The sequence below is a fragment of the Balaenoptera acutorostrata genome, chromosome 10, assembly GCF_949987535.1.
Source record: "Balaenoptera acutorostrata chromosome 10, mBalAcu1.1, whole genome shotgun sequence".
In the NCBI taxonomy this organism is placed as follows: domain Eukaryota; kingdom Metazoa; phylum Chordata; class Mammalia; order Artiodactyla; family Balaenopteridae; genus Balaenoptera; species Balaenoptera acutorostrata.
Genome location: NC_080073.1, coordinates 55,095,924 through 55,110,066, shown reverse-complemented (window position 1 = coordinate 55,110,066; position 14,143 = coordinate 55,095,924). Strand labels below are relative to the sequence as shown.

The window sequence follows — 14,143 nt, the reverse complement described above, 5'->3', positions numbered from 1 at the left end:
AAGGGGTGCCTTAGGTCATACGCTATATCCCGCTTTCTTTTCTAAGATCCCTGAGTAAAGGAAGTGTACAGAGCCAAAGCCTCTTTTTCATCTTCATAAAATTAGATGTATTTGGTCCCCCATGACCCCACATTTTGAAAGGGATGCCTTGTAGGTTAATTAACCATTCTTTGCCACCTCAAATGTTTATCGTTCAATTCTTTACCTATTTTTAAGCTGGACAGAATCTGCAGGGCTTAAAAGAAATGAATTTTATGCAAGCAGTATAACGGTTTTATTCCAGGGCTCTGCTGACCTTGAAGAAGTTTCTAGCTTTTCTGCTTTTGTTTATTTTTTGTCACAGGATTCCCTCAAGGACCAAAGCCCTATTATCCATAATTTCTTATCAGTCTATTGTAAGCTTTAGCAGAAACCACTGGGGATTTTACTGTGTTATGAGAACCTCCAAATTGCATGACAATCTGGTTTTACAAGTTTCTTATCTCCTTTTCATTTGTTCAGTTGGTGGTCACCAGTGGCTTACAATGTCACCAGATTCTGTTGAAAGAAATAAAAAGTTTTTGTTCTGCAGGCTCCTTATCTGCAGTTCTGTTTGTGTCTCCAGACCACTGGTGATTTGTGACATCATTGGATTCTGGTGGTGTAACCATAGCCGCTCACAGAGATAATCTTGTAATTGTTCTTGACTTGTTCAACATAGTTCTCTCACAGTTTTCAGTAACACCATCCCTCCTGTATTGCTTTGAAATTCTGATGGTATCAGGTGAAAATCCTGAATTATTCATTTTGCTTAGAGATTGTCTATTTTCAGCTATTATCCAGGAATATAAGTATTAAGACAGAGTGATAAAAACCAATACACGATGTTAAATGGACTCATGATTAGGAAACAGTATCATAAATTCATAAGTGGTCATGAGTACATCTCCTGAAATGTTTTTTCAGGAAAAAGTATCAAGCAATTAAAAATGGTTAAATACAAGAAACAAAATATAGATGAAAGGGAATAGTTTTTTTAAATTTATTTAGTCTTGTTGTAAGATAAGTGAATTTTTGAAGTTAGTCTTACAATATAAACAATAAACAAGTAGGCATTAAGTGAAAGTCTAGTATTATGAAAGTTTATTTGCAAATAGTAAGCTTTTGCTGTTTAAAAAATAGATTCTGAATTCCAATAAATTAGCAAAAAATACAAAAGTCCCAATGTATAAAATGCCAAAGAACATGAACAGATAGTTGATAAAGGAGGAAATAGAAAGCCAAAAAACATATGAAAAATGATCAACTTAACAGTAAATTAATCTAATGCACACACAGACACACACATATAACCCATTAAATAAAGTTATTAAAATAATACACATTGCTGATGAAGGTGTGGGGAGATATACATTCTCAAGCATGGATAGTGTGATGGTAGGAATCCAAATTTGTGAAAGTGTCAACTGGATAGCAGGGTGGACCTGCAAGACATTTCAAAAATAGCTTTATTCCCCGACCAAATAGTTATAGTTTTGAAGACCTATTCTCTGGAAATATTCTAGAATAACAGAAAATATATCTTAAAAATATTCAGCCCAGTATTCTTTATAATGTCTAATAAGGAAGATTAAATAAATCATAATCCATCCATAAACTAGAATGTAATGCAGCATGAAGTTATAAGTGTATAAAATAATTAGGAAGGGATTAACTATCATGTTAAATCAAAAGAGCAGGATGTAAATTTGCATGTGTGGAGTATCGTATCAACTATGAAAAGATATTTATGAAATAAGGCTGTAACAAGTACAAACAAGTGTGATGGTTTCTAGATGATGGGATTAGGGATAATTTCTATTTTAATCATGGTACTTTTCTACATTCTCCAAGAATTCAACAATGAGCATGATTTTTTATAAATTTTAAAATGTTATAAATATATTCTTGGGAAATGACTAGTGTCACGGTCTTGTTTGTTTGTAGTAATAATGTGTGCTTAGTTTTTTAAAAGATAATCAGAATTACTACCAGTATTAATGAAATATTTGGAGACCCCTTGAAAATGATTTTATATATTCTAGATTTGGGGATTATAATCAAGTCACTAGTTCACATACCTGTTGTGAGAAACAGAATAACTTATGCCTAAGGTTTACTTGCATTTGAATCTTTGATCAATGCTTGCTTGGCTGGCCTTGCATTGTTCAAGTTCTAATCTGTCTTTTCACACACCATTCACTCATGGGAGAGTGATCAACATTGTCCTTTTGTGGCAAGGAGATGAAACGGAGAAATTTGTGATAGTCCAAATTAAGTTACCAAGTAGGTGGAAGAGTGAAGTTTGAGGTTTTAGTTTTTAAAATGGAATAATGATCATATGAATGGAATGCGGGTCATGCAAAAGCATCCTTTTAACCATGTTTGGGCAGTTTATTTGAATATGAGCAATACCCAGTCCCTTTTACACAGTTTACCCCTCCAAGGGGAGCTGGAACTAGATTAGAACTTTCCATTTTTAGAAGTCGGTCCATGTCCCACTTTCCGTTTTTAGATCCCTGGCTAAAGAAATGATATTAAGCCAAAGCCTCTTTTTCATCTTTAAAAAAGCAGTTATATTTGGTCCCACGTCACCCCAACTTTTGAAATGGACGTCATGTTGTTTAATTAACCTCGATCTACAATTTGCCACCTCCGATTTTATGACACTTTGGAAAAAGACAGCAGCCATCTGTTGAATAGATTCTGTTCTATTGATCTGTGTCCTCACGATACCAGCACACGAAGCTCCTTGGCCTCGACCACTGGGGACAGAGCCCGAGATGAGTGGTCAATAACAAAATTCTAGCTTCAAAACATGTCAGCCTCCATAGAATTTGGGAGTGTGCAAATTTTTCATTTATCTCTTTTGAAATTGTAGTTATTTCTTTTGTTCTCCAGGACTGGGGTTTCATATTGCACTTTGGTCCCCTTCCTGACGGGCCACTTTGTAGAACTTTTGTGTCAGCCAAAGAGGGTACATATTGCAAGTTGATGACCCAAGGGAGGGACCAAAGTTATGAAAGATGAGGAAGATGACAATACTCTGGGACAGATGATGCTGTCCTTGCGGGTCACACGGGGCCTAACGACACGTCCAGAGTGGTGGTTGTGGGGACCGTTGTGTCAACTGTCAACTGTCAAGGGGTCATAGTGCCTCCTTGAGTGCTTGAAGGCAGGAGCCTTAGGTACCATGTGACATACAGTGGGCACTTCCAAGTTTTAGAGCTAAAATTCTATTTTATTTTCTTTTGTACTTCATTGCATTCTTTCTCATGCTCTTTTCATTCAAAGATTCAGTCCCAAGACAGGATTATGATACTCCACCAGCTGTTGTGTCAGGTAGGAAAATTCTAATTCCTTTAAGACTTGATTGGATGGGAGAGAGGGAGCTTGCCTGGTTTTTCTCCAAAACTCTTTAAAGCAGTGATTCTCAAACAGTGATTCTAAGCAGGCATTTCAATTTCAGTTCCGGGGTGGGGGTTTAGCATATGTGGTTCAAAAAAGGATATTTAATATTCCAATCCAGTTTTGTGTATGGAAAATAAATGTGTTGCTTTTGAAATAAAAAGTAAAAGCTCAAAGACTTTTGGTCTATGAAGGATACACAGAAAATTGAGTCTATGTTCTGTGTATCAGTAATTCTTAGTGTTGGAAGCGTTCATTAGACTTTCTGGGAAATTGGAGAAGGATACTTGTGTTTATCGAAAGAGGGCACAGATGAATAAAAGTAGTTTGAGAAGCACTGCTTTAGAGACCGGAATTCCTCTGAAATCAGAAAATCATCCCATTTTGCTTGCTCTGCACCCACCATAGTGTCTGACACATAGTAGGTACTCGATATAATTGTTGAATGAATCAAAACTTCAAATTTGTTCCAAAAATGGTGTTTTGGATATTGAAAGAAAATCTGCCAATATTCCATTTGTACAACAAAGTGGCAGAGGTTGGTTTGAGAATTCATTAGTGTCTCGAGCATTTTAATTAGCAATATTGAAGTAGTTTCATAAAATCCAGTGGTGCCGTTTGTCACAGAGTATACATATGTGAAGACATGAGTTTTAATTTTGAACAGCACGGATCTTCTTGTGCTTTCGTCTTGATTTTGCATTTTGGTTTCTTGCAAAGAGGAAAATGGGCACAAGTTTTCATTTTTGTTGATTTTAACTAAATAAAATACTGGCAGCATGAAGGGCTTTGAACTCTTTAATCCTTTGATGTGTCAGATGATGAGGACATAAAATCTAAACCAAGAAAGGGCACTGGAGAGAGAGCAAGAGACAAAGGCCAGAAACAGAATGGGAGAGCCCAGAGAGCAGCAGAGTCTGGCAACTGAATGATGGTTTTCAAGCAGAGAACATCGTGTTCTTGGGCCACCTGGTTTGCTTGACCCAGCATCTTCAGGGTAATCCTTTTCTCATGTCTTGTGGACTTGTTTAATTATGCTTATGGCTGAATACTCCTCTTAGAAGTTCAGTTGAGAAGCAATGAGTTAGCTTTCAGCTGTGAAGTTACTTTGGTCCTCCTGGAAATCTCTATAAGTTGTCATTAATGAAAATACCACTTATCTTTCCCCGAAGTGTATTACCTGTCATATCTTCATGTGCCTGTTTTATTTAGGATATGGGACTCCTGGGAAGATGCTTTCTCTAACGTATGTAGCCTTTACTTTGTTTACCATGTGGCATCTTTGTTTAACAAGAGGCATCTATTCTTAATAATTTGCCAATATTGATAATAATGAAAGACACAAAATGGAACTTTCCTTCAACTAGGTTTTCTGATTTCACTTTCAAGAACACAATGGAAAAAGCAATGAAAACATTAAAAGCACTTACTAGATGTGTGTCATGGGTCAGGCTCTACACAAATCAATGGTGGCAGAACATCTGGTGGCAAATCTGGACTCAGAGTTCCCACCTAATTCCATAGTCAGGCGCCACTGAGAGTCCTTGAGCAGAGAAATGACTTGATCAAAGCAGTGCTTTGAGAAACTTAATCTGGCAGTTTGGTGTGTGCTTGAGGAATAAGACACAGTAATTACGTAGAACATTTAGAAAGCTCAAATATGATATCACTAAACTAAAATAAGTGCTAAGACCCCAGTGGAATACAAAGGGACTAAAATAGAAGTGACAGGAAAAATAACACTTTGGGAGATTTTACAGTTGTTTTCCCCTTACAAGATTGGGTTGGTGGTTTGACATCTTATAAATTTGCACAGACTTCTTTGGCCTCTTTAGTCCATCTCTAAATGAAAATAGACTTGCCTTCCTAAAATGTTTGTGACTTATCTGGTGGGCACAACTTGAATGACATTTGAAAAAATAACATATCCTTTGCCAAACCCTTGATCAGATCAGGAAAGTGAAACAGGCATAAAGTATTGTGATATCCTCTTCTCATGTCTCCCAATATGCCAGTGTTGGACAACTCCAATAGTAATCGATTCTTGGCCATTGTAGGAGCCAATTAAACTGCCATGATGTATCGGAGTTTGAGATATCTCCGTGGTAATCTACAGAAACAAAACCCAACCTAATTCTGTTCGATCAATATATCAAACATTTTTTGACCACCCTATGAGTGCTGGGCACAACACTGAAGTACTAGAGATACAAAGATGAATAGAAAATGGACCATTGGTTAAAAAATATATATGATGGTCTAAATTAATGTTGTTGTTGTTGATGATGATGATGTTGAAATGTATAAAGTATGGAGGAACTAAAATTTAGAATCTACGATGAAGATTGGGAACCCTCAGGAATAAAGTGAATTCTGAGCTTGATGTGGAAGGATGAATATGAGTTTACCAGTTGGACAAGAGTGGGAAATGTACATGAGGTGAATGGGACAGGAAATGAAATTCTATGGGGTGATTAGATGACAGCAAGTTATTTGGTATTCTTGGGGCAAAACATCACGATGGCAGACACTGAAGGTGATCTCAGCGTAATCAGGGTAAATCTGATTTTAGGCAAGAACTCTTTCCTCTTTGAGCCACATGCCACCTTGTTCTTTTAGTTATTCAAATAGTATTTATTGGGAGCACACTTTGTGACAATCACTGTGTCGGGTGCCAGGGATACAACTTCCTTCTAAGAACCTAGGGTCCAATTAGGAAGTTAGGCACAAACAAGTGATTACAAGTTTGTAAAATCTTCAATAAGATGCCTGAGTTCAGAATCTACTGTGTCACTCGCTGGTTGTGGAACCTTGGGAAAATTATGTAACTTCTCTGTAGCTTGGATTATTTATCTGAGGAAATATTAATTACCTCGTAAGGTTGTTGTGAGCATAGATGAGTTAAGATATGTAGCCTGCTTAGCACAGGTTCTGGCATCAAATAAGTGCTCAAATGTTATTAGCAACAGCTATGCTAATCATCCTTGTTACAAGGTGCTATTGGGGACACAAAGAGAAAACTGACCCACGGTAGGAGTCAGAGAAAGTGGAAGAAACCTCTGAATGGAGACATTAGGACACGTGGGAATTAGCCAAGTGAAAAATAAGTTGGAGGGGGGAGTTTCAGACTAACAGGGCAGCATGTACAAAGCTGATGGGTAGCAGGGTATGGCAAATTTGGGGAACTACAGATGGTTCAATAGGACAGGGATGCATAAAGAGAGATGAGAGTAGAGAAAACGATCCTGGACAAATAAGATGGAGCAATGTCACCAGCTACGGTAGCTGGGACTCCATCCTGCTGGCAATAGATATAAACTAAAAAGTTTAAGTTGGAGAGTGACATGGTCACTCTAGATATAGGTGGAGAATGCACTGGAGAGAGACAGAACTGGAAAATGGGGACCAGGACTCAGGAGTCCAAGCACAAAATCAAGTTGACATCTACCCAAGGTGTGCAAATAAGAATGGAGAGTTGACAAATTTGACAAATTTGAAAGAGGTGGAATACACAGGACTTAGTAACTCACTGGATGTCAGAGTAGAAGGAGAGGAAAGAGTTAAAGGTAGCTCTTAAGTTCCTAGCACTCAGTGGCCTGAGGTGTCATTTGCTGAGCTCTGAACCAGAGGAAAGAGAATCAAATTTGGCAGGAAAGAGTTTGAGTGCAGTGTTGTACACGTTGAGTTTGAGATGTCTGTGAGGCATCCAAATAGAGATAATCAATAAATATTTGGATGTCTGTTTGTGGAGCTCATAAGACAGCTCTTAGGTAGAAATGGATTTTGGAGTCATCGTCATGGAATTAACTCATGTCACCCAGAAAATGTGCTTCGAGTGAAGAGAAGTAGGCCGATCCTTGAAAATAAAGAATGGGCAGAAAAAGGAACCTAAAGTAAAGATTGGAAAAGATAACTATAGACATAAAAGGAAAATCAAGAGTGTGAAGTTTCCAAAGACGCCAAAGCAAGAGAGGGTTTCAAGAGAGGCCAGTCTATTAAGATAAGTTTTGAAAAGAAGCCATTGGATTTCATGACACAGAGGTCACTAGCCACTCTGATAGGGCAGTTTTAGGGGGAAGAGCAAGACAGTGAATGTCCTATGACAAAGTGGATGTAAAAAGTGTCAGACCTAACAAAATTGGCTTTGAAGAGGAGAGACGATAATAACAGAAAATGAATGGAGAAGGGAACTGATCGATTGACTAATTTTTTTTTTAAGATGGGAAATGTTTGGTCATGATAGGAAGAAGCCAGGAAAGAGTTCTAATGGTTGAAGATGTAATTCATACAGGGGATGACTGATAGAACAAGGTCACTGAGGAAGCCAGACATCTCCTCTAGGAATGCAGGAGGACAGGAGGAAAGGACAGTGCACCTGCATGTCAGTTTGTAAGCATACGAGTAGGAAGTCAAATGTAGGGTTTCCTACATGATAAATACTTTTTTTGTTTGTTTGTTTTAATTTTTTTAATTGAAGTATAGTTGATTTACAATGTTGTGTTAATTTCTGCTGTACAGTATAGTGATTCAGTTATACATATATATATATATATATACATGTATATATTCATGTATATATGCATGTATATCCTGTGATAAAACATCACAGTATATTGAATATAGTTCCCTGTGCTGTACAGTAGGACCTTGCTGTTTATCCATCCTATATATAATAGTTTGCCTCTGCTAATCCCAACCTCCCACTCCATCCCTGCCCCCAACCCCCTCCCCCTTGGCAGCCACAAGTCTGTTCTCTATGTCTGTGAGTCTGTTTCTGTTTCATAGATAAGTTCATTTGTGTCTCATTTCAGATTCCACATATAAGTGATATCATATGATATTTGTCTTTCTCTGTCTGACTTACTTCACTTAGTATGATCATCTCTATGATACTACTTGTTTTTGTGTGTGTGTGTGTGTGAAGTATTAAGTGCCATCTTCTGAGAGTGAGTGGGAATGGCATGGTAAGGGACTGAAGGAGAACAGAGATTTGGAAAAAGAAAGCCAACTAGCAATACACAGGAAGCTTGAGGGGCAGCCCTGGGGGGGCCAATTGAAGCTACAGACTATGGATTTTTGTTATACCAGTCTGTGAGGATGTTTGATTTTTCACTGTAGTGATCAGTAGCCAAGAAAGCAGACAGGTGGATTAATCCAGGGCTAAGGTTTCACTGAGTGGAGTGAGAAAAGGGGCAATGTGTGCTGAGATTGGCAAGAGAGTTACTGAGTGACAAACTAGTTTCCAGGATGGATAGAAAAAGAAAAGAAGGCAGTAGAGTGTAGGAGAAAAGGAGAAAGCAAGGAAGATAGAGACTAGAGGTCTCAACAAGGCGTACGAAATGGTCAGAAGTACAATACTTAGATTTAAGAATGTGGATAATGAACTAATATTTCTCAGCAAAGTCAAGGTCATGGGAGCAGACGGCCAAAGGGGACTTGAGGTGAAGGTGACGGAGGTTAAGGAAGTTCATCAATATGAGCATAGGAAAGTGCTATTTCAGTGGGGTATTTTTGTACATCTAGATTTTGTTTTATTGATTTGGTTTTTGACACTAATAAGATGTGGGCTAATCATCAGGAAGAATGTCCCCAATAGAGGGGATCACTGATAGAACATATTTCTGGAACATGTTACAAAGACACTGAAGACTCGACCTCACAGAATGTTTAAGAATCAAGTTTTTCTTCTGGAACGTTTGGAATATACATCTAATTAAAGGCAGGAAAGTATATCAGAGTATTTTTCAGAGTGTGATTTGGGTATCACCATGATACTTGAAGTGATTTTAGGAGTATAGGAACCAAAACCTTTTATTTTGACTTCAGCAGCTGTAGAGTTACTTTAATGTGAATTTGAATTAAGTTCATCAAATGCATGGCTGAAGATCTCTTTGCTTAGGAAAAGTCTAAGGTGAATAGTTAAACAGTGAATACATTAAAAAACAAACAAACAAACAAACAATAATTCAGGAAGGATAGAGCTAAGGCCAGAGTGGTGATGTCCAGAGAAAGTGGTTGAGGTTTGAGAGATGGGGGTCTCTGATTTATTTCCTCTCTCCTCTCCAAGTCTCTGCTACACCTTATCCAGCTCATTTCAAGGACAGAAAACAGGAAGTCTGGAACTACCCTCCACATTTTCATGCAAAATCACGAGTCTATTCTCTTTTTAGTGTTTCTTTTCCATACAATGATAACTCTTTAGAAGATCCTCCTATTTGAAAATGAAAAGTAAAACATTTTTTTTTCTGTTCATAGTTGGATTTTATGAGAAACATATGAAAACTACAGATAAATGTTGTCAAATGTTTATCTCAGTTGCTTTGAACTTAATTTCCTAGATGGGCATCATGATGAAATCAAGCAAAAGACCACCATGGACAGAGAACGAACTGAAGTAGAACCAAAATTCATTCTCCTTTTCTGAAAACCTTAGAATTCAGAATTTGAATCTGTGTTTGGAAAAAATGAAACAAAGGACCAAAAATACATTGACAGCAACCCATAGAACTTCTGAACATACTTTCATCCTCTGCCATATTCCTTCTACATACTGGCTAAAATAGGTTGAAAAGAGTCAATCTTATCATCAGTACAACTTTAGGACAAGAATGAAGTCTTCACCATGGTACTTGCCCTGATTCAGACAAAATTCACTGTTAAACTTATGCAGTTTTTCCACATTGTTTTACTAGTCAATAATACCAGTTTGCATTGGAAAGCCTCCCTAATTTGGAATCGGTGATGCTCTACCAAAGATTTGGTTGAAACCCATCTTTGTACTAACCCTTCTTGAGTGGGTATTACTTTATAAAACTCTTCCATAATTTGGCAGGCATGAGGGGTGATGTTTAAGCTACTTAAAAGAGCAAAACCATTTTTCAAATGGGGGGGTGTTTAAACTACTTCAAACCATTTTTTAAGCTCTAAACATTGGTTTTCATGGATACCATGAGCTAATTACAAATGATCTCCATCTCTTAATTAAAAATTAGGTCCATTAGTACCTCCAATTAGCTACAATTAGCCATTAAGTTGTATTTACTGTAAAAGACCTGACACAGAGTTATATGTTCTCCCACAAGCCATGCATGAAAATCAGTTTCATTTCTTTGCTCAGATTCTGTGCATCTACTTTGATTACCAAACTGCATTTGTTTAAGTGTACTAATTGATTTTTTTTCTTTTTAATAAGTTCAATAAGGAGACTTTGTTCTACTTATTATTCATTCATTCGACTAATATTCACTGAGCTCCTAGAGTGCTACAAGGAACCAAGGCTAGATGGTATAAAATAGAGATACATCCCTTGCCTTCAAAGAACATAGATTCTAACAGCAAAGGACAGAGTTACAAAGAACTGTCACAAAACACAGCATGTGACAGATATCCTAAGAGCAGTACACAGAGCGGGACTTTGTACAAGCATTTGACACACAGGCCTGTGCATGCTGTTACTGTCATCCTGCTGGTACATTTGTATTGTTCACTACATTACAGAAATGAAGTTTTAAAAGACTTTTCCTGTGGGACCACAATTTTTAGTGCTCTATTCAAGAAACTGTTAACTAAAGAGAACTTATGCAAATAGTCTTTTCTGATATATAAACATCACTGTTACTTAGCCCAGTTTCTTTTTTCCGGGGTGGAGGGGGAGCGGAGCATGGGATAGGAGGATACAAAATCCTATGCCTTACCTTCTAATCCAGCGAGTTTTTTTTTTTTTTTTCTGTAAAGGTCCGGAAGTTAGTATTTTAGGCTTTGCCAGCCATTGGCTCATGTCACAGGTACTCTTGCCTTTCAGGATGAAAGCAGCCACAGACCATGTGTAAATGGATGAGCATGGCCACATCCCAATAAAACTTTATTTATAAAACAAGGCAGCAACCAAGATTGGCCTGTGGGCTATGGTTTGCCCACCTCTGCTCTCATCAATGTATTTTCCTAAGTATTCCAAATTAAATACTATTACTGACATTCCTTATAATAAGAGCATGAAGTTCTTTTCCTTTAAAGCTAGCAGTGGTGTGTGTGTTTTTAATTTCATGAAAGGCAGATGAAATGTCAGAAAGGCAGAGGTGGAGAGATGGAAATGAGGACTGAGAGAGACACTTCTTAGCGTTTTACTTTGCACAGCATGATTGATTGTAGTTCCAAAGTATGAAAACACTTTCAGTATATTTATATTTTTCATGTGCTCAGCCTATCTTTGTTTTCTGGGATGTATCTGTATGTGCCAGCAACAGAGGATTATCAACCAGGAAAATCAATAGATATTCTGTTAATATCCCCTTGGCAGCCTTTAGAGTTCTGTACTTTTAGCAATTTAGGGAAAAGGTAAAAGATACCTCATCTCAGTAGATTTGTAGTAAAAATGTATTTTGCATCTTTGTTCCTCCACCTGGGCTGGTACTGTTGTTGCTGCTCTGGTTGGTTTGAGTCTACTGAAGTTGTCCTTGACCTGTCGGCGCTAGTGACTCTGTGTTGCCGGGTGACTGCGTCCTCTGAGCATTGTGTTCTGCTTGGCGCACACATCCAATGGAAAGGCAGCATCCACAGTGTCTTCTCTGTGGTGGAATCCTTCAGTGGGTGGCAGCAATGGGCTTAGGGCAGCCACGGCCGCCACACACGTGTCCTGAGTACTTCAGTCATCTGTAAAAGGCAGTACCTACGTAAGGGTGACAGAGAAAGAGAGCATTTTCAAGACAACAGCAGATTTTAAAGGAAGCTAACTGCATGTGCAGGCGTCAGCCCATCTGGCACTAACACCACATTGTTCCCTTTTTAAATCAACTGCACAAAGTGGGCACTTGAGGTTCCTGTCGGAGAATCCAACCATGAGTTGACTACGATGCAGCCCTTGCCAAAGGCATGTTTGAGACCCCTGACACTGGAGAGAGACTGCCTTGCAGACACGCTAACATTTCTCTAGACTCTATGTTAAATTGGTTTATCAGATAGCAAAATACCTGAACCATATAATTGCACATCCCTATAGAAATGCTTTCTCAGGGTGAATTTTAACATTTTAACCTCTTCTTTCTTAGACAGGTGATATATGACACACACATTTAAGCAACATCTAGCTTTTTTAAGATGCCACAGTGGATGTAATTATCCATTATTTTACCCAGCATCCTTTATAAAGAAACAAATGATGAATCGCTCCTTGAGTTCAGTGCCTCGGCAAGTATCTCTCTCCATATGAGTGGATATACTTCTTTTGAACTGGCAATGTAAAATACATAACTTAGTCTATTTCCCTTTGGCCTTGGTTGTCAGGACAGTGGGAATCAGATGTACTACATTGCAAACTTTCCTGGTATATCATGTTCTCTCTCTTGCCCTCAACTGTTTGTTGATTTGCTGGTGTTTTTCATTGTACTTTTTAATACAGTGCTTAATTTTATAAATCCCTCACAAATTCCACTTGGAAGCACAAAAGCTCTAATTCCTGTGGTAAAAAATAAAGGAAACAAATGCTAATGGGCTCAGGGAAGTTTGTGTGCTCTAAAGTCTCGGTGGAAAGATAAAATGAAAGATGATCATGATTATGCGTTGATCTGAGAGAAAAAATTGCCAGCAGGCACTGTTTTTGTTCATTACACATGCAACTCTGAATAGGAATAAGTATGGTATAATAATTGGAAATGGCTTTTAGAGTCAAGAGTATGTATGTGATTCCTGGTCCAACTAGTTAATAATTATTTAGCAATGACAGCCACTTAAATTTTCTGAAGCTAACTTTTCCTCTCTTTATGTGTAGATAATAATGCATTAGCATCTCTATATGTGTATTAATAGAAGGATTTATTGAGATGACACAGATAAAGTACCTAGTAAGTGCCTGACTCATAATAGATATTAAATTATTATTGAGCCTTCTTTTCCTCTTCCTTTCCTCACATTCAGGGAAGTGTGTTAGGAATTTTGAAGTGTCACTAACCTTACATTTACATGATAGATGGACTGAACCAAAATAGTATTTTAAAATAAACTTTCCAAACTCAGTATCTAAAAATAGAAGAAATATTAAGGGGTTTAAATGTGTATCTTCTCTATTGGCTGAACTATTATAATATTATTAGCTGAATTAATATAATAAATAAATTATAAAGCTTTTTTAACAAGATGAAAAATAATCTTCTTAATGGAAGGTGAAAAAAGGTGACAAAAGTAAATAATCATTAGGATTTGGGGTCCTAAAACATACATATGAACAGAAGCTAGAAGAGAATGCATAAAATGATTATCATAAGTGCTTTTAATTTTTTTCTAAACTTTTAGACATGTTGCTTTGCAGCTTGTATAATTTACTAGAATTTTAACAGCACAGTCTCTGAATATACATAATTTTAGTCTTTTAATATACATAATTTTATGTATGTATACATACCTAATTTTAACAGCACAGTCTTTAAATATACATAATTTTCTTTCATTTATTTTTTACCATAAGAATTAGAGCTTTTGTGTTTCCAAGTAGAATTTGTGAGGGGTTTATAAAATTAGGCACTGTATTAAAATGCACAATTTATATACCGGGGAAACATGAATATATTACTGTGAAGATGAGGATTATGATGATTGTGATGATTATATTGGTGGTAGTGGTAGCAGTGGTGACCTCTAAAAATGTCCCCACTCCCATTCATTATATCTCAACCCTATGGCATTTAAGGCAGAATTACAAGAAACATATCTTTCTATAGAGGTGGCA

The 14,143-nt window shown here is 37.3% G+C and overlaps 1 protein-coding gene across 11 annotated transcripts in view; it reads left to right on the top strand.

Moving 5' to 3' along the window:
• RBMS3 (RNA binding motif single stranded interacting protein 3) overlaps positions 1-14,143 on the top strand; it is a 727,705-nt gene that overhangs the window by 659,536 nt on the left and 54,026 nt on the right. For 8 of the 11 annotated variants that reach the window (XM_057554702.1, XM_057554701.1, XM_057554705.1 and 5 more), the window contains one exon: positions 3,313-3,360. The exons of 2 other annotated variants lie outside the window; for them this stretch is intronic. In XM_057554702.1, the coding sequence (XP_057410685.1) occupies positions 3,313-3,360 (48 nt within the window). Of the gene's footprint in view, positions 1-3,312; positions 3,361-4,244; positions 4,328-14,143 lie in introns of those variants that run through there. One more of the 11 variants, XM_057554708.1, reaches the window with a different exon arrangement.